This window comes from Eurosta solidaginis, chromosome 2 (genome assembly GCF_040869045.1).
Source record: "Eurosta solidaginis isolate ZX-2024a chromosome 2, ASM4086904v1, whole genome shotgun sequence".
Lineage (NCBI taxonomy): Eukaryota > Metazoa > Arthropoda > Insecta > Diptera > Tephritidae > Eurosta > Eurosta solidaginis.
In genome coordinates this window covers 244,285,955-244,307,600 of record NC_090320.1, presented here as the reverse complement: position 1 = coordinate 244,307,600, position 21,646 = coordinate 244,285,955, and the positions used below count along the sequence as shown (strand labels likewise).

Here is a 21,646-nt window from a genome sequence, read left to right as displayed (position 1 = left end):
ATTGTTGTCTGAAAAAATCATAAAGATCGGTGGTATATATAGTGTATATATGGTGGTATATATAGTATATATATATAGTATATATATATATATTTGGCAAATTTTAGCCCCATTTTAACAGCTAGAAGCTTCAAATTTCACCGAATACTTACGTATATAGCATATATTGTTGTCCGAAAAAATCATAGAAATCGGTTGTATATATAGTATATATCTCATACAACCGATTGTTCAGATAAGAAACTTTTCGCAATTTCTACCCCATTTTAACAGCTATAAGCTTCAAATTTTCCAATTGCTTACGTATATAGCATATATTGTTTTCTGAAAAAATCATAGAGATCGGTTTTATATATAGTATATATCTCATACAACCGATTGTTCAGATAAGAAACTTTTCGCAATTTCTACCCCATTTTAACAGCTATAAGCTTCAAATTTCACCGATTGCTTACGTATATAGCATATATTGTTGTCTGAAAAAATCATAGAGATCGGTTGTATATATAGTATATATCTCATACAACCGATTGTTCAGATAAGAAACTTTTCGCAATTTCTACCCCATTTTAACAGCTATAAGCTTCAAATTTCACCGATTGCTTACGTATATAGCATATACTGTTGTCTGAAAAAATCATAGAGATCGGTTGTATATATAGTATATATCTCATACAACCGATTGTTCAGATAAGAAACTTTTCGCAATTTCTACCCCATTTTAACAGCTATAAACTTCCAATTGCACCGGTTGCTTACGTATATAGCATATATTGTTGTCTGAAAAAATCATAGAGATCGGTTGTATATATAGTATATATCTCATACAACCGATTGTTCAGATGAGAAACTTTTCGCAATTTCTACCCCATTTTAACAGCTATAAGCTTCAAATTTCACCGATTGCTTACGTATATAGCATATATTGTTTTCTGAAAAAATCATAGAGATCGGTTGTATATATAGTATATATCTCATACAACCGATTGTTCAGATAAGAAACTTTTCGCAATTTCTACCCCATTTTAACAGCTATAAGCTTCAAATTTCACCAAATGCTTACGTGTATAGCATATATTTATGTCTGAAAAAATCATTGAGATCGGTGATATACATAGTATATATCTCATACAACCGATTGTTCAGATAAGAAACTTCGCGCAATTTCTGCCCCGTTTTAACAGATAGAAGCTTCAAATTTCACAAAATGCTTACGTATATAGCATATATTGTTGTCTGAAAAATCATAGAGATCGGTGGTATATATATTATATACTTCATATAAACTTTCATTTTTGCCCCTTTTTTACGGCTAGAAGCTTCAAAATTCATTAAATTTCATCAAATAGTTACGTTTACGTCATATATTTTTGAAATACGTAATTCGTAGTCATACTTTTTACATGCAGGTCACAAAAAACGCGAAGCTTTGCATCCTCTCACAAAGTACCTACCTATTTTTTATTTTATATTTATCTTAAAAATCGTTTAGGTATGTAGATCTGTTCACTAGATATTTCTTATCTTATACATCCGATTATTCGGAGATTACGAACGGGATAAGATTATTGTTCAGCCCCATTCATGAGAGGTATGAAGTCTTCGGCATAGCCGAAGACAGTCCCGTCCTTACTTGTTTATTTTATATTTATCTTAAAAATCGTTTAGGTATGTAGATCTGTTCACTAGATATTTCTTATCTTATACATCCGATTATTCGGAGATTACGAACGGGATAAGATTATTGTTCAGCCCCATTCATGAAAGGTATGAAGTCTTCGGCATAGCCGAAGACAGTCCCGTCCTTACTTGTTCATTTTTCATTTATAACATAGTCCGAACTATAACACAAACCACATACATATGTATAATTATAAAAATTTTTAAGTTAAATTAATCAAATTTTTATCAATTTTCGAAACTTTTTATTAACAGTTTTTAGAAAATTTCTGAATGTGCAGTCTTGAAGCTCATTCAATCGTAGTGTAATTTTTAAAATTTTTTTCCCAGAGGGTGTTGCCTATATCTTCCATATAAAAACAAATTTTGTTCATGCGGTGTATGGAAAAAAATGCGACCACCTCCTTGAAACGTGCACATTATTACATTACAGTTAGATGAGCTACAAAACTGCACACTCAGAAATTTTTTGAAGTTTTTAATAATAAGTCTACAAAACTTGAATACTTGATTAGTTGTTGGGAGCTTTGTGTAAGCTTTGAAATTTATATATGTATATATATAGTTTGTGTTATAGTTGAAAAGATATTTTAAATTGGAATTATTAAAAACTAATAAATAGACATAATTTGGGAACAATACCGTTTTAAAGGAAGATCATATGTTGCTTTTCATATAAATTGGCAAACTTCCTTAAAAAATACAACATTAACACAGCATTCAAAACATCGAACAATCTAGGGCGAAAACTAAGACCTAACACTAACTCAGAGGATCCGTTTAGCAGCCACGGCGTATACAAGTTTACCTGCGGATGCCAGCATAGTTACATAGGACAAACAGGACGGCAAATAAGAACGAGGTTCAGAACGGAATCCAACATTATACCCGAGTATAACTTCGCGAATCACATGGTCGAATGAATGTTCCCCAGCAAACATCAATAAAACGGTTAGGGTTCTTCATATACAAGAAAAAGGCCGACGTCTCAACGTACTCGAAAACATGGAAATCTACAAACAGAAACCATTCGACGGTAGAATAATAAGCGAACAGATAAACACAATGTCTGACACAATATTCGAGCCTTTAAAACTTGTTTACAAGAAACAAAGTAATCACACAGGTACAACAGACAAACACACAACAACAAATAAACACAAAACAATTAACACACCAAAACAACAAACCCACAAAGAAGGTCAAACGACTATAATTACGGATTTTTACCTACCCCAGTCAGCCACACAAATCGATTAGTAAATCACCCTCGGTTTTGAATGAACACTCAGAATATACACATAACTAAATATACACAAGCATCAATTTTGACAATACCTGCTCATGTACCTACGAACTATAAATACAGGACAAACGACAACAAGAGATCAGAACGAAAATCGACACTGATGATGGCACAACGCCGAAACCGGTTTGTCTCAAAACCAAAATTTTCATTAATATCTTCTGGTTTGTGTAGTAATCTCGCATCTACAATTTAGTAGGTATATTTTATATGTATATTGAAACCAGCTAATTGAATAGCTTTTCTTCTCTTAAAAATACGACTACTTTCTTATGTGCAGAATATATGCGTTGTAAATATGTACTCCCTATAGGTATAGTCATGCATTCTACCATTTTCGTTCCTTACATTTTATAATAAGCAACAAACCGTTTTGATAAGTTTTATAAATAAATTCATACATGGATTTGATCTCAATAACTGTATTTTATTTGTATGCTTAGTAGGTACATATCGATAGTTGGTTGCACACGGATCCCAAGTGATTTTGTATACTATCAAAACTTATAGCGTTTTCTTTTCTGGCTAAAGTGTTACGCTTTTTGTACGCCGCGCAAGGGCTGTTGTTCTATTCTAAAAAACAGGCAACGCCTTTATGGAGTATTTCGTTCTTTTGTGAAAATTGTTGCCTGCTCGCAACGCAAAAGCGTTACACTTTTACCCTGTATAAAATGGCGGTGTGGCAATGCAACTCTGTGAAACTCTCAATTCGCTCTTAAGTTCCACATATACTCTGTTAATATGAGTGAATATGGTGAGTTGAAATGTTCGTTGTATGCACTATAAATGTTGAACATTTTCTGGGGTAGGAGTAACTCTATTAAGGCTTTACCATTTACTTAGGCAACAATTTATTTCAGAAAAGAAAAAGCTATTAGTATTAAACCAGGGATCGCCAGCTTTTTATGGAAGCGTGACCACACCTACTTTGAAATCCAAAAATAAAAAAAAAAATGGCGACGCAGCTAGTAAAAAGTACACTGTGAAAACTTCGAAAATCCATAAAATAAGATTTTTTTGAATATCTTGATCCTTGCGCCACCTAGCGCCGATTTTTTTCATAGGTCGCTTTCTATTCATGTATGTATGTGTTCCAAATATGAGCCAAATCGGACTACAAATACGATTTTTTTAATATCTCGACCCTTACGCCTCCTAGCGGCGATTTTTTCATAGGTCGCCTTCTATTTATGTATGTGTTATGTGTTCCCAATATGAACCAAATCGGACCAGAAATACGATTTTTTGAAATATTTCGATTATTGCATTGTCTTCGAGTTCTGAACTATATTCCAAGTTTCAAGCTTGTAGCTTATCGGGAAGTTACTTAATTTTCGATTACAAATTCTGTTCGCTACACAGAGTCAAGCTAAATAAAACCGTTTTAAAAAACACGGCTATTATTTATTATATTATATTAGATAAATGAGTGATAATCTTAAATTATCTTCTTACTTCAATCTTTTCACTAATAAGTATATTCCATATTCAATTTTAAAGTTCAAGTCAGACTAAATAAATTTTTGTCAGTGCATGTCTATTCTTCATTTGGTTTTCTAAAAAAAATAGAGACAACCAATCAGCGAGCAAAAATGGCGCTGGCACGTGCACAAACCCAGTCGGACTTGATAGCTTTCAAAATTAACGTATCGCATTGCTATCTTGAATGAATTTAAAAATGCTTCTACATGCGTTCAATTAAAATTTAATGTAATTTCAAATTTAATTATTAAATAAGTCAAACAAAGATTCATTGTTTTCGTACAGGTGAACCAAAAATATACCCAAAAATACCACTTCAAAAGTCATTTTACACGAAATTATAGCGGTTTAGTTCCTAATGGGCACAGCAGAATACATTCGGTTGTGGGCGAAAGGATTGAATGTGTGCGCGCGGGGATGTGTGGTGCGCTTGCCTGAGCGTTTTACAAAAACAACTGCGTGACGACCCCTGTATTAAACGTTTGAACCACTTGAACCGAACCGGTTCGGCGGTTCAGAGGTAGCCGCGAATCGGTTCACGAGCCATTTCAAGTTTTGCCTGAGTGGTTAATTCGCTATCGATAATTGTTCAGCTATTGGAAACAAGAAACCCAAAATTATTCGTTTCAAGTAAATTTTCTGGCATTATGATTTAACTTTAATCCCTGGGCGACGTACACCTGTACACATCGAACCTTACGAGCGAGTACACGGCGCTAACGCTATTTTTCTTCCTTTTTTTTCAAAAGCGTAAGTGCTTCTATGACCTATTATATACATATATAGGTACAGGACCGCCGAAACGCGCAAACTCTGGGTGGATATTTTAAATCGGCGATAAAAGTGGTAGGCATGAGGGATTATATTATTCTACAAATAAGGTATGATCAGTAATCAATCCAAAAGTAATAATGTATTGAAATTTTCATTGTAATTTTTATAGACTATTTGACATAATTTTTATCGGCTTTTTCTACGTAGTCCTACCCACCATACTCACGCCTATCGCCGGCCCTGTATATGTATAATCATAGAAAGGAGTGAAAAGGGTTGCGGAATGCGCATTTCTTCCAGTATTATAATCCAACGAATGCAATACAAAAAACAAAAGACAATTGAATAGCTAGTCATTATTTCGCAATAACGAAAAAGTATTGTATCTTTGGGGGTGCAATAAAAGGAATAATATTTCAATGGAATGCATTCCTTAACAACTCTTGTTAAGGTGTAGCCATTTTGTCTTGGAGCATTGGCGACAGCTAAAAGCCAAGCTCCGCTAAAAAATCCATTACTATTTTCCATATGTGACCAGCAGGTTGGTTGTAAAGAAAGTGCTCACCACGTTCTACTCTTCGTCCCCAACTCGGAACCTACTTCGCTTCATATTTATGCGCGACCAAATTTGTTTGAACGCCTTACATGTGGGTTTCAGTCATCATCTGTCTTTAGATTTGTTGTTGCAAACATATAGAGAGGAGATATGTCAACTAGCTAGTTAAACTCGGTTTATTAGGCTACATCCCTCGCAAGCTCCTCAGCAGCACAACTCAAAGGTACACTCCATCTATATCACTGCTGTGACAAACTGAGAGCCCATATATAGTAACTATCGAGCGGCATCGGTCATAGCAGAATGATGCCGCAATGGTTCTGCAGCCTTATACTTCAGGAGAGTGAAACCCCATGTCAATTTTCCCACTAAGTAGTGTTGGCAACTTATAAATAGCGCTTTCCGGCACTATCGCTGCCATGATTACTTAACAACTATTGCTACTGACGTCATAGATATTAGCATTTAGATACTTGAGATCTAGATTGTGCCAGGGTCTCTTGGGGCATGCTGCATTCTTTTCCTGCGATGGAGAATAAGTACTTTTGAGCCTGTCGATAAAGCAAAGAATAATAATGGTGCTTTACGTATTGTCCGATTTCATCGATCTGCGTGAGCATTTTTACAAATATGCGTAGACCGATCGGTTAAAAAAAGAGGTCTTTAAGTCTGCGACCGCAGTCTCTATGGCTCGAGAATCCCTCGCTCCTCAATAATACCAGTGGTGGCATGGATTCCTGACAAGACGCGGAAGTCTTTATCGTAACCTACAGCAATATTCGCCTTGCCCCTTGTAGTATCAAAATCCGTTCTAATCGATCCTGCATGTATCTTGAGGCGTTGGCATTCTTATAGATTATAGAACGAACCGCACAAAGAGAAATATGGCACTCTGTTTCCATAAATACGACGCTTTCAAATGTAAAGTCGTACGTACCAAAACGCTTTTGCACTAGCAGCTTCTGATACCTACTCAACTGACTGTAACAGCATCTGCGGTTTGTTCGCAATCACGCTTACCTATAATCGCAAGAACATTCCCAATCACAATACTCCTTATAACAGAACAATTAGCATAATAAGAATCAATAAATATGTGATTTGTGCGGCGGCTAAGAGGAAATAGTTGGGGCCGTCGAAGTTTAACTTTTTAAAAAAGGACCTCGTCCCAGGCTTCTGTGCCAATGTTGCTTACGTTTATCGCAACTACGACCTAGATCCCATTCTCTTCTATCACTTTTTATTCACAGTTACGGACTGTGACTGAGAAGTTACGGCCACAAATCGCGTTGTACCTCAAAAATACAGGTTTGAAGTTGATTCCCGATTGCCGTGGAACTTATGCATCGCCAAAGTCTTACTCTATTCGAACAAAACTACGGAACTGAAATCTCAACGAACTTGCATGGTCGAAAATGACCAACGCCGAAAAAAAAATGCGATCCTCTATGGTTGCATACTTTCCGAAATATAAATCAATTACAAGCAGGATTGAACAGGAAAAATTTGTTTATTTTGAAATCTTAGTTTATAATACACAACTTTTTGAATAGTCGAGATAATTTTATGCTCAGGGCTCTCAAAGTCAAGTTATAATAAATTCTGCGACGCAGACTTCCACTTTTTTATTGCTATGCGTTTAACAAACTCTGTAAAAGTCAGGGTATTGGTAAAGTCTTACATGTAAATTGGCCTTTACTTATTTATTCGTATCGTTTCTTTGTCGAATTCGAATTCCTATACAATAGAACTGTTATCATTTCGAACAAGATTTATTTTCGATTCCAATTACCGAGTAAGACCTAGTTTACATATAAAAAGATTATATTCATTTTCGTACGTAAATCCTTATCGTTAATTAAATACAATAGATTTTTACAGATACCGATTCTTTTAAATAGACAAAGTACGACCTCTACGGTATCATCTGAAATTGGAAGTACGAAATAAAAGAGAAACGTTAATATTTGACAGCTATTAATCTAGATCCTAGAGATGGGTCATGTAAACACGTAGATTATCTATTGAGGATTTATTGCAGATTAGTGCATGTGTAAACGTGGTCTAAGGGCTCACTTATGTTACGTTAAACTTTAGCTTAAGTTGGTCAATACTAAAGTTATGACTCCTAGTTGGTAGTTGGTACGTCTTATCTTTACTTATATACCTAAATAAATTTTGGCCGTTTTCTTTTGAACAAATTTGAACTTCGTAAGGAAATCGCCGTTTAAATCATAAGGAGATGGAGCAAGCAGCAGGTTTCTTCGCACACTTCTTATACGATTGCATGTCGAATCTACACGAACCTACCTGTTTAACATCCGCAGGGATCGGAACAGTCAGAAGCAACCATGCTGAGCAATTTAACATCCCTTTTTGAGGTTAAATGTGTCGAACTCATGCTGAAATGACAACCATTGGTAGCCTTAAAGTAAAGGCATTCTGATGAGTAGAGCTGGATGTCATCTTTGGTCGAAATTTCACTTTGTATTTATTTATGTCTTCAGATAACAGACGCATTTCGTATTTTTTAAAATTTTTTAGTTACATAAGAGTGAACTCAGACGTCGCAAGTAAAATTATTTTTGACTTAATTATCAATATAACAATATATAATGAGTTCGCACTATGCAAGCAAATTACTCTCTAAAAACTCCTATAAAAGGAGCGTACAACGAAATCCTTCCCAATCGTCGGAGTCACAGAAGACAATTTTTATTTTCAAAATAAATATTCCGACAATTTACGCGTAAAGTTTTGAAAGCGAAAGAGTTCGAAATGTCTTTCCTAGTCTGAGTTCACCTTAAGAATTAGCTGACTTAGATATAGCAATGAGATTATAGATAACTAAAATTATAATTATAATTATACATAATTTTCAAAAGGGACTTAAAAAATTTGTAAACTATAGCTAACGAAGTTAATTTGTAATTTTAATCTATTTCAAAGAAAGATTTCACTAAGTTTAAATATCTAATTATCGCTTAGGCTCTTTTGCAGAATAAACGCTCCTTATCATTTGTACATACTATGACTATTTTTTGTAGAGTTGGCAAAAATATTCATAAAGCTGTGATATTTCACAGCGACTGAAATATCACAACAGTAAATCGTAGCGGCAGCTGCGATCAAATCACCGTAGCTGAGTGGCATGCGCAGTGACGATACCAATAACTACGATCACTTTGTATTTACGATCACTTGTATTTATCACAGCTATAGTCACAGGAACAATGAGTTCCAATAATATGAACGTGTGATTTTTGCTGTGACTTGGTAGCATTGGATGACGCATTCAAATGCTAGTAAGCTATGCTCGTAAGCTGTTTTTATAGTCGCTCGTTTAGCAGTTTGCTGCGACATCTAGCTGTAGATGGCAGTACCAATTACCAAGAATACAGTCACTAGTTATATTGAGCTAACTACTTTACGGTGATTGGATACGTTTTCAAATCGTGATTGTGAACTGCGACTTACGTCATATTGCTTTTCGCCTATTCGGTCAGAGTTATGTCCGTCAGAGTGACGGATAAACATCGCTGCAACTGTAAAGTCGCATTCAAAAATCACGTTATTCATCTAAAATTTCAGAATCTGCCAACTCTAATTCTTTGGTGAATATTTTGTTTTCTATTATAAAAAAAAAATGTATCTCTTTCTATAAACTCGCTAAAATCTCATCAATACTTTCCCCCTTGGTTTCAGGTACAAAAATCGCTAAAAATATCACACCAACACTACAAATGCCAGCAAATGTGAACACCATGCCATGCATACCCATCACCTCGACCATCACCGGCAAATACTGTGAATAAAGAAAAAGCAAAAAACATTTATAAAAAATATTATTTGAATAAATAATTTTAAACTACTCACTTTTAACATTAAAATACCGGTAAGCCACATTGTAATCATGCAAATCATTACACCAAGACTGCGTAGTTTTGGTGGCATAATTTCCGATATAACTAAATAGGGTAAGCCCATTAAACCCCAACTGGCTATAAATATTGTTACGGAAAAGCTTGCAACAGGTACCCAAGTGAAATTTTGAACGTCATAACCGAGTAGATTTAGGTATGTGTATGTACCGAATATGGTGTGACCCATTGCAATGCCAACTGTCGAGATGAGCAGGAGGAGCTGAAAGTAAGTTAGTATATATTTTTATTAATGTTTATAAGTGAAGGATAACAGTTTACGCTTTTGTAAATATAGAAATTAAATTAATTACAATTTAAGAGTTATTGCGTGATTTATTTCTCTTCAAATAACAGTTATTCAAGATTTTGATTTCAAAAAAAAAAAAAATCCTAAAAAATTTCATATATAAAAACTACAAAAAAATTGCTTTTGACGATTTTATAAGTACTTGATAACAGTTTTTTAACTACTCTTAACAATAAAATTCTCTCAATGACTCTCTTTTGTTATTTTCAACAAAATTCCCCCGAATATTCGAATACGTTCCGGCCGAGATATTTACGCCTCGCAAAAGCTTGACTGCAGAGCATAAAGTAACTGGATGATATCACCTTCGTCCTCCATAGAGATAATACTGCTGGGGCTGACCCGTTTATTATGATGTAGCATTAGCAATAATATAATATGGTATCCTATGTGGTTGGGGCTTTAGTGGACTTCGGACTTCGGATCCGAAGATTGCAGGTTCGAGTCCTGTCACGGTCGCCATGTGGCGTTTCAAAATGGAAGCCTTCTTCGTGTGCCGCCATGCGGCGTTACCTTTTTAACGCTCCTTCTTTTGGGAGAACGCCGCCTCCAAATTGTTGCCATTTTTGGTTTTGGCAATTATATCCGCCGAGGGGGCCTTCTTCGCCAGAACATCAAATACTTATTGCTGCCAATACAATAGGAGCAAAGAACTCAACTTTTAACTTAGTTTCAATTTATTTTTGGAAAACTGTGTGCGATATTAAAGCCGGTCAAAATTGTAATGGCCGCTTGTATTTTTTTTATCTATCTTCTTTTCATTTCTTTTGTGTGACGTTGGCTGCAGTTGTACTTGACATGCGTGTTGCCACTGCGCGCGCCTGCCAAGTACCACTAAAGCCCCAACCACATAGGATACCTCATTATATGTTTAATAATGCTGCAATTAAGACGTACCGCGTGGACTCCCATCAGGTAGTACACTATTAACACTCCAATAATCATGGATAGATGAGCTCTTATAAATTCGAATAGCTCCATCGAGCGATTGGATTCAACAACGGGCACGAAAGTTCCTCGACACATGACAGGTAGTATGCCTTCATGTCCGTGATGTCCGAGAACCCGTCCTAACAAAATCTTGTTTTTGGCTTCCAAATCGTTTACAACTCCAATGCATTCATCCAATAGCTTACTAGATGTTCTTTTGTATGACTGAAAGGCACATAAGGCTGACTGGCTGTATAACATAATAAGAATACTCCTCGAGGAAAAGCCTCTACGTAGACAATCTCTACTGCAAATTTCTATTTTATGGATTACTGCCTGAGTGTAGTAGGGTAGCATCCTCTCTAGGTCTTTTGGCTGAACTAATTGATGGACGTAGCTGGACTCTTGTACAATACATATATAAAATTGGTAGGCTGAATCGTTTCCGCTGTCATTGTTTATTTTGATTAAGTTTTGTTCCGGTTCCGATATCAGTTTCGTTTATAGCATTGGCTTCGACTTGGGCTTGGACTATTGTTGCTTTTTTTTTTTAAATTCAGTTCTGTTTCGTGGCTCAGTCAAATTTGAATAGTTTTTATTATAAATAGGCCGACATGATGACGCAAAAGTGGAGAAGATCGTTGAGTCACTGGGATTTATTTAGACCTCTATTTCTTTCAATACGGTTGACATTGCGACATATCGGTGATTCAGCCATAGAGACAATGCCATTTGCGGGGCTCCTACCTTTTGCTCCCTACCATTCGTAAGAAAGTTTGCGTACACAATCATACAACAAAATTTTCCATTCACTATTGCCAACAGCTTTCACTTTTCACTTGACAATAAACCCGCCTGTATCTCTCTTATTCCATTTGAATTCATTGATTAAAACGCGAATTGTGTTGTCAAACCGATGTATTACAGATATTTGTAATCAATACAGATTACGTCCATCAATCAACCAGTTAACCATACCCTGACTGACTTGTTTACTAATTCTAAATCTATGCATATCGTATTTTTGTTCATAAACACAAATAATATTTGCTCACCTTCCTACCCGCTCTCTCCACCAGTAACGCTGATACATATGATCCAACTAATTGTATAAAACCAACAACAATTGCAGATATTGTGGGAGAAAGATCAGAACCGGATTCTTTGAATATATTAGCAGTATAGTTTAACATGGCAAAACAACCGGAAAATTGCATCAAATTTATAATTCCGATTCCAATTATGAAAGCTTTGCATGCAATGGGATCGTCTAAAGATGGTCAGATTGGTGGAATATAAATTACAAATAATATATTTTTTTTTTTAACAAAAATATTCTTACTTAAATCTTGCCATGTGATCGCATTACTATCTTCTTCATCCTCCTTCTTATTTTCGCCTTTCAGCTTATCTAATTCGGCTTTGAAATTTGCGGGCCATTCATGTGACAGCGCGCGTATGTTGCGATAGTATTTTAGTGATTTTTCAGCTTTCTGAAATAAAAATAAAATAAAAGTTATTAATTAGGTTTAGTTGTCGATGTTGTTGAACGAGCTCAGCTGATTAAACAAAATATTTTGTATCAAATTGTATGATATCATATCACACCGACATCATGCGATATCACATCGTATCACGTCAACCCTAATTAAACTGAGTTATAACTTGGTATTAATTTATTTGGTTTTAAATGCTACCTTGATATAAATGAATTGGTTGATATCATATCAGTAAAATTCATTTCGTGGCATATAATTTACAGTAAATTAGATTATAATGTATAATAGCACGCCAAATTACATCACTTCGGATCATAAAATTCGTATGATCACTTCGGGGATCAGCTAATTATTCTTGTGACTAGAGCAGTTAATGGGTCTGTGATTGTTATTGCTGGTAATCGTGATTGCGAACGAAGCACAGTTGTTATCACTATAAGTCACGGTGATTTCTGACGCTGTGATGTCCTGTAGCTGTAAAAACATTTTTTTGCAATTTTCTATGATCTTTCGGTCTCTGTGACAAAATCACAGCTATAGTAACGATACCAGTGACCACCTAATCTTTTAACACAAGACGCTAGATAAAACCCCTGGAAACTAGTAAGTATGCAAATACTTTTTACTCACCTTAACTTTATTATTGCTCATAAGATGTTGTGGCGTTTCTGGCAAGAATGGAAAACAAAATAGGAACGCAATGGTGAGTAGTGACATAATCCATGCCACTGTGCCATAGGATAAAAAGTGTCCCAGTACGAATGCGCTGAGTATGCCGAAATTGAATGCCAACATCAACATTGTACCCAAAATTCCGCGAATACTAAAATAATAATTCACAATCACATATGTCAAAAGTCACAAAGAAAGTCAGTGGGTTAAATACTTACTGATCTTGAGCTAATTCAGTCGTATAGATTGGATTCACAACGAATATACCACCACCGGACATTCCACCCAAAACACGTGCAATACAAAGATGTGTAGGCGTGGTGGCATATGGTATAATCCACCATCCGAGCTAAAGAGAGAGGTAAAGAGGAGTTATAAAGGAAACTGTTACTTATGATTAATTGAAGCTTTGAAAAAGAAGAAGAAACGCACGGATCACCTTTATCTCCGGCGGAAAGTCAATCTGCCCCTGCATTTCGATCTATCAAATTACGAACATATCTTTAGCCCAATGTCAGACCCTTCTCCCCCGCTATAAATACCATACTTACCAAAGATGGCAGCGCCACCAACAGCAAACACTTCTTTCGTCCAAAACGATCGGCAAACCAAGAAAAGAACATCGTACCCAGTGTTCCACCAACACAAATCATAGCTCCCACCCAGCCGATATCAGCATTCGACATGGGGCCCGACTCAAGTGGGCTATTATGTGATTGCAGCTCGTAAAAACTAGCAGATGGCCAACCGGTAAAGCCTCCATATGATATTGTTATGATATTTACTGTTGATTTTTTGATAACATGGGACCGTTCGTAATGCGGAAGCGGAAGAAAAATAAAATGTAAAAAGAACATAAGTTGAGTAGGAAAGGAATTTAAATTAAATAAATGTATGATGTTAGAAAGATAAATAAGAGCTTATCACTAAGTTTATTAAGATTTATGAAGATAATGATCATGAGCTGCTGTGTGTGATTTTTTGTAGTGGTACTAGCGGGCCTAATCTAACGATGACCCTGTGAGACATATAGTTTGAATATGGCCTAAAATTCGTGCTTATTGATTTCTTGAAAATATTATTAATGGGCTAACGGTATACCGCTGGTATTTGTCTCCTTAGCAGGCGGTTCTATGTCCAGTAATTTTGTGTTAGACGAGACTATCTCTCTCTCAAGGTGAATACAGAGAAGAAGCCAAGCATTTGTTTCACTTCTTTAGCCCTGGTCATTTGCGCCTCGCATTATAAGTGCTCTGATAGCGATGATATGGCAGAGCTGTAGGTAACTTTCCTACGACCTTATTGATAGCTCATACCTCATAAGCAACCGTTCGGTTACCTATTATCTTTCGAAAAACGTGTCTACAACTATTTTCGACAGGGTCTACTGACAAGTGAAGTTTGAACTTTGTTACGGTTCACAAATCAAGAGTCAATTACGCTAGTACAGGAAAATATTTTGTTACCTGTGATTTTGTCACAGTCACTAAAATATCACATTGAATCTTAGCGACAGCTTCGAATGCTCTGTACGACTGACTGGACGCTCTCAATTATCAATAATCACAGTGACAGATCCCATCATCGCTCTCGGCACAGGAATAGGAGATGTCACTACGTGAACGAATGAACCTGATTCATATTATCGTAGCTGAAAGTATGACTGCAATTATATACACTGCAAAACAGTCACTGATAAAAATCGCTGCGACTGAGAAGAAGAATTTATTGTTGCTGAAATTTCAGATGGCAAAGGTACTAGTTGCTTGTGTATATAACCCTCATAAGTATTTCATACTAGATTATTTTTTTACTGAGCTCTCTGCGTTTTTACTTGAATATGAACGATATGTTATATGTGGAGACTTTAACGTTAATTTCCTTGTGAAAGATCCGTATTCCACGAAGCTATTGGACCATGTCTCTACTGCAGGCCTTGAAGTAGTAAACATGACTATACCAACAAGGTATTCCAATAATTGTAATTCCTCGCTGTTGGACCTTGTAATCACCTCTAATCTTGACCAAGTCCTTAAATTTTACCAAATGTGTATTATCTCCGACCACGATCTTCTTTTTTGTGCATTTGATGTTGCGTTTAACTATTCTCCTGAGAATGTTAACTTTTTGCATCGTGATTTGAAAAATTTTAACGTTGGTGTACTTTTCAATGATCTGTCTAATATTAACTGGGGTGATTGCTGGTTTCTACCGTCACTAGACGAAAAACTTGATTTTTTTAAATAAAATGTTGAATAATGTTTTTTGTAGTCATGTTCCTAGTCGTAGTGCTCATTTTAAGAATATGTCGTGTCCATGGTACAATCATAGTGTTAAATTAGCTATTAAAGTGCGTAATAGGCTTCACTCAAAATGGAGGAGAACCAAAACTGACGTCGCTTGGGCGCCGCCCGAAACAGAGCTACTGCCATAACCAGAGAGGCCAAGCGTAAATACTGTAATTTTAAGTTGAACCCTTCCCTTTCATCAAAAGATATATGGCGCAATCTTAAAAACTGGAATGTACATTGAAGACTGAAGTCAGAATGTAGTATTGACTAATGTACCAAATGAATATTTTAATAACGCAAGTAAAAACAGTGATGGCCCTCCGGCCCAAGACTTCATAGTGCAGCATGAACTGAGTGAGGAGTTCAATTTCGTTGGCGTCACTGAGACAGAAGTTGTTACTTCAGTCATGGCCATTACGTCCAATGCAGTTGGAGAGGACGGAATTTTCTTAAAATTTGTTAAACTGGCATTACCTTTCATCCTGGGAACGCCAACACATGTAATTAATCATATTTTCACTGTCTCATCTTTTCATTCTGCATGGAAAATGGCTATCATAGTCCTTGTTGCGAAGAAGAATACTCCAACTAACCCTTCTGTGTGTGAGTCTTTAATGGCCTCTCAAATATCTTCGTTTATACAAAAATATAATCTTTTGTCTCTTTTACAGTCAGGGTTTAGATCTAAGTATAGCTGTGCTACAATGGGCATAATGGACGAAATTCGTATAAAAGTTGTTCAAGGCATTTGACTTGGTAAGCCATGATCTACTTTGTAGAAAGCTGAAATACTACTTTGCATTTTCTAATAGTGCTGTTAAAATTATGACCAGCTATCTTACAGGAAGATCTGAAAAGGTAAAGGGTAGAGCTGGGTCTTCGTCGTAAAGTGGTGTTGAATTCAGAGTTCCACAGGGGTCTATACTGGGTCCGCTCTTGTTTAGTCTCTTTGTTAATGATGTGTTCTCTGTGTGCCAGTATGTCAGTGTGCATACCTATGCTGATGACATACAGTTGTATTTGTCCAGTGGGACTGATCTTGTCGAGTATTTGTGCTTTAAAATAAACTGTGATTTGCTAGCCATTTCTGAATGGGGCCGGAAATATTGTCTCCGTCTAAACGCTTCGAAGTAGTATGTGTTACCCATCTGTAATAGTACTGTTCATGTTGAAGACAATCCCCAGCTTTTTGTTGGTAATAACTGTCTCATGTTTACTGACAAGATAAAAAAAATTTTGGGTTTATTATGAATTATTCGCTGAGCTGTTCGAACCATATAAGCAAAGTTGTAAGCAACGTGTACACTGTTTTGCGCAGGCTAAGAATGTCAGCCTGGTTTACACCGTTAAACACAAGAAAAAATTAGCTGTGCAATTAATCCTACCTCATATTACATATTCCGATCTTGTATATAGTAAGCTGGACTCTGTCTCGTCTCATAAAATTCTAGTTCTGTTCAAAAATGTTACCAGCTACGTGTACGGCCTAAAGCAACATGACCACATCTCATTGTGGAAGAATAAACTTCTGAGATGCAGTATCTTAGTCTATCTTGCAGCTAGAAACTGTATGTTCCTGTATAAGCTTTTTGAACTCAAAGCTAATAGCTATCTTTACGAGAAGCTAAAATTCAAATGATCTAATAGGCATCATAATTTAATTCTCCCTAAATACTCCTACTTATCTTCTTTGCGGTTGTTCTTTGTTCATGCTGTGAGACTATGGAACTCCATTCCTGAATCTATTAAGGCAATCATAAATCGAGGTAACTATAAGATCGTCATACAAAATTACGTTGGTACTAATGGGTGAATGGAACTGCGGTTTAGCACTCTCATATTTCTACACCTTTTCCAGTTTATTAAGTTCAGAAATTTATAACTCAAATTCAGAAAATTGTAATTCAAGTTCAGAAAATTACAACTCAAATTCAGAAAATTATAAGTAGGGTGTATTTTGCAAACGTTATTCCAACTCATACTACGTAATGTAATACTTATAAGTTATTTGCAGAAGTGTTGACAAAGGTGGCTTGGATATACTGTACCCCAAGTTTTTTCCAAGGCGTGTACATCCCGAGCTAAGAAATCAAACCGAGGATAACTCTTTGTAACAAGTGCAAGAGGACGCTCCGGCCATGAAAGTACTTCAGTCGACACCGCAGTTTGGAAGCAGTGGAAGGAGGAGACCTCCACAGAGTTGCGAGAGGCAGGTGAAGGAAGACTTGATCTGTGCACACAGTACTTATAAGTTACTTGTGTGATTGTGGACGCTCCGTTGATTTCGTCATCACTGCTGTCATACTGAAATATAGCTGGATGTCCTTGTAACTGACTTCTTAGAAGAGGAGGAGAGAGAAGAGAGTAAACGGTTTTTTTCGCTATCTCCTTCATGTGAGCAAGCTTGATTCAAGTGAGTTAAGAAGTCAAATTTCTCAACAGATAGTAGGCCTGCATATCCTTGAATCTGATTATTAGCGCTAAAATTTACCATGTTACATTCTTGTATTTCCATTGCATGGAAAAAAAATATCCTGACAAACTTTCTGAACTTGAATCGAAATTTTCTGAACTTGAATTGTAAATTTCTGAACTTGAAATGTATTTTTCTGAATTTGAATTGTAATTTTCTTCACTTAAATTGGAATTTCTGAACTTGAACTGTAACTTTCTGAATTTGAATTATAAATTCCTGAGTTTAAAATGGAATTTCTGAACTTGATTTGTAATTTTCTGAACTTGAATTGGAAACTCTGAACTTGATAGTAAATTTCTGAATTTAAATTGGAAATTCTGAACTTGAATTGTAATTTTCTGAACTTAAACTGCAAAAGGTGTAGTGAGCAAGGTCAACGTGTGAAGTTTCGTGTATTGCAAAAATTGGAGGTGAAAGTCAATTTGGATTGTCCATTACTTCAATCCAGCTGTCGTTTTCGTATAAGATTATGGACTCTCCTTCTAATGGGTAAGAAAGTTTAAATCTATAAAAGTTAAACAAAAGTATATAGATATCAAGTCCGAATGACTCAAAAAAAGCCGAAAGTTTGATTACTAATGATGTTCTTCATATTTAGACAGCTGGTGCTAACTTGTCAAAGTGGTTGTTTTCCACCAAAAATTTTATTGGTAAAAGTCTAGTTGAGGGGTCCACTGCTAGTACGCTAACAAAAATATCGAGAGAGGTCTCAAAAGATGCGTATTACTCTCGAAAACAATAATTCGAATGCAGAGAATAAAAATTTTATCTCTGTCCGGAGATATTTGCAGTTGAAGTTGGCGATTTTCATGTGGTTGTTGTAATGTTGTTGTACCCACAAAAAAAATTGTGAACATAAGTGTTTTGCGCGGATATAGCTTTGGTCTCCAAACCGGTGTTGAAAACACCCACCCTCCCCATCTACACTTTTCCCATTTTATAAGTTAATTTAATTTATTTACTTAAATTATGTTCCTACACTTTGCTGTGAAATCTGTTTTTTGCTCTCCTGAAAAACTGGGGTATTGCTGAATATACCCTCCGACAATAGTCTGCTTGAAGTTTAGAGTTCCTATTTGTCATGAGAAAGTCGATTAATAGAAGATAAAGAATGATAAACTTCTTACAAAATATGTTTTCTCCTTGATTTGGAGGGTGGAGCCGTTCGCAGGTGTCCACGTAAAAGGGAAAAACTTCTGAACGCCATTAATCAGAGAATGGCGAGGGTGATTATTTTGCATGCGGTTCAAACAGCTAACTAAATCCGGTCGCTAGCAGCCAAATATCCTCTTGCTGGCCACTGAACATGCGTTTAGTGGTGAGCTAATGCGAGAGGGCGATAACTTAGCTAGGCTACTCCGTCCTAATCGGTGCGACTGCATGCGGGCGTGTTTGAACCATTTGCTCGCTATATAAACGTGAAAGTAATACTTTTATCCCTGCCGAGTGGGTTGTGCGCTAGGCATGGGACTTGCCACATAAAACCGCACTCCAATGAAAACGAATACAACGCCTAAAGGACTATCGACATCTGGGAGTGCCCTTATCGCTTCAACAACAACAACAACTGCTATTACGTTTCCAAAAATATGGGGAGAGCCGTCAAACGACACGTATTTAATTACCCATTTTACTACTCATTGAAAGTGAGTCACCAGTTTTATTATACCCAGCTGTACTTGTACACAGGGTATTATAACTTTGATTGGATAACGGTTGGCTGTACAGGTATAAAGGAATAGAGATATGTAGATATAGACTTCCATATATCAAAATCATCAGTATCGAAAAAAAAACTTGATTGAGCCATGTCCGTCCGTCCGCCCGCCAGTTAACACGATATCTTGAGTAAATATTGAGATATCTTCACCAAATTTGGTACACGAGCTTACCTGGACCCAGAATAGATTGGTATTGAAAATGAGCGAAATCGGTTGATAACCACGACTGCTTTTTATATATGTATATAACATTTTGGAAAACGCAAAAAAACTGATCGTTAGTAAATAATACACCTAGAATGTCGAAATTTGACGCGTGGACTGATATTGATACTCTTGATAAAAAATTTGAAAAAAAAAAATTTTAAATGGATGTGACACCGCCCACTTGTGATAAAATAAATTTTACAAATATTATAAACCATAAATCAAAAATCGTTGAACCTATCGTAACAAAATTCGGCTGAGAGGTTGCCTTTACTATAAGGAATGTTTTGAAGAAAAATTAACACCCCCAGCGGGTTAGGGGGTCAGAATATACCCCCGATAGGTATTCCTGTCTTATGAGGTGACCTAGAAGATCGCATGTGGTCATAACAAATCGTTCCCGAGATGGTCGAGCTTGGTACAGGAACGTACCGGATCTGCATCCGGCAAAGGACCATCAACTCGATAACACTCCCCAAGGCCTTCGGGGAGTGTCCTTATCGCTACAACAACAACAACAAGAAAAATTAAAGAAATCGGTCAAGGTGGGCGTCACTTTTATATAAAAGATTTTTAAAAGGGTCGTGGACGAATAAAATAAGCTATATCTTTTCAAAAAAGAGCTTTATATCAATGGTATTTCATTTCCCAAGTGAAGTTATAACAATAAATAGGAAAAACTTCAAATTTAAAAAAATGGGCGTGGCACCGCCCCTTTTATGACTAAGCGATTGTCTATATTTCGGGAGCCATAACTCGAAGAAAAATTAGTTCAGAAAAGAACCATATACATATGTATTATTGAGCAGCCTTGTAACACTATTAAGCACACAAAACAAACAACAACAGCATTTCAAATGTACAGCTGGGTATGTAATGTTCGGTTGCACCCGAACTTAGTCTTCTTTACTTGTTTTTTAAGCTTAATTTAAATAAAACTTTTGTAAAGTCGAAATTGTACTAACCACAAATGCCCGCCAAGTATTGGTATTTTGATTCATTGCCGGCACCCATAATTTGTTCTGGTTTGCTTTCTTAGTACGCTTGAAGACGTTAGAACCAATTTGCATTCAAGAAATATTTAAAATATTTATCATAAATTTTTTATATGCATATAATCACAATTATTAAACAATAATGTTTAAAAATTCAAAAGTTCTTTCACAGTTTTTAATGCCAATTATTATTAGTTATTTATTAATATTTTTTTAGTTAATTAATATATCTTTTATTTTTCAAAATAATATCCGTTTTATTGTCGTCTAAGTTCATACGATGTGCACTCGTCAATCTAACAGCGAACTCTGCGCTAACAACTTGGTAAGTAATGCTATTTTACGTTTGTACTTTCTAGCTATTTTCAAATCGATGATGATATAGAAAACGCTTAAGGGCTAAGCTTAAATAAAATTGGCTTAAGTCGCTGGCCGTCGTGAAGTATTTCATTCACATTTACTTTCTTGAAATTTTTTATTTATCTAGAGCATTTTGTAAGCCCTTATATATAAATAATTACTTACACATACATTTATACGTAGATATCTTTTAATACATATAACCCAAGTTTCATTGTCTAAGAATGGTGAAGACATCTGTAAGATTTGAATTCTCGAGTAGGTAAGTATGTTTGCTTTTATTATAGCCCTTATCATAAAGATTAGGGCGTCTCTTCTGAATCAATGCCAAAATATACCTTTAAATATATGATTCCTTAATTTTAATATAAGGGATCGTAATGGTTACAAATTTTCTTATAAAAGTCAATTTTTAATAATTTATTTTTGAGGTTTTTATTTCGCTAGGAAAATAACAAGTAATTTTA

The 21,646-nt window shown here is 35.8% G+C and overlaps 1 protein-coding gene across 2 annotated transcripts; it reads right to left on the bottom strand.

Moving 5' to 3' along the window:
• Positions 1-7,289: 7,289 nt before the first annotated feature.
• Positions 7,290-21,242, bottom strand: LOC137240767 (facilitated trehalose transporter Tret1). 2 transcript variants are annotated; one of them, XM_067767454.1, is made up of 8 exons: positions 20,790-21,242; positions 13,681-13,913; positions 13,348-13,478; positions 13,088-13,280; positions 12,301-12,451; positions 12,014-12,228; positions 9,675-9,941; positions 7,290-9,603 (listed from the first exon to the last, which is right to left on the bottom strand). In XM_067767454.1, exons 1-8 carry the CDS (start codon positions 20,836-20,838, stop codon positions 9,457-9,459), a joined length of 1,386 nt encoding a protein of 461 aa, XP_067623555.1. In that variant the 5' UTR covers positions 20,839-21,242; the 3' UTR covers positions 7,290-9,456. The 2 variants fall into 2 exon arrangements, with proteins under 2 accessions (XP_067623555.1, XP_067623556.1); XM_067767455.1 differs by lacking the exons at positions 13,681-13,913; positions 20,790-21,242 and adding an exon at positions 13,569-13,605.
• Positions 21,243-21,646: the final 404 nt, after the last annotated feature.

Bases quoted from the DNA above. Each gene is read 5' to 3' on its own strand.
- LOC137240767 (XM_067767454.1), bottom strand. From the start codon at position 20,838: ATGGGTGCCGGCAATGAATCAAAATACCAATACTTGGCGGGCATTTGT. The intron at 12,452-13,087 runs GTGAGTAAAAAG...TTTTTATTTCAG, and splicing joins TGAGCAATAATAAAGTTAAG to AAAGCTGAAAAATCACTAAA. The intron at 9,942-12,013 runs GTGAGCAAATAT...ACTTACTTTCAG, and splicing joins TGGAGAGAGCGGGTAGGAAG to CTCCTCCTGCTCATCTCGAC.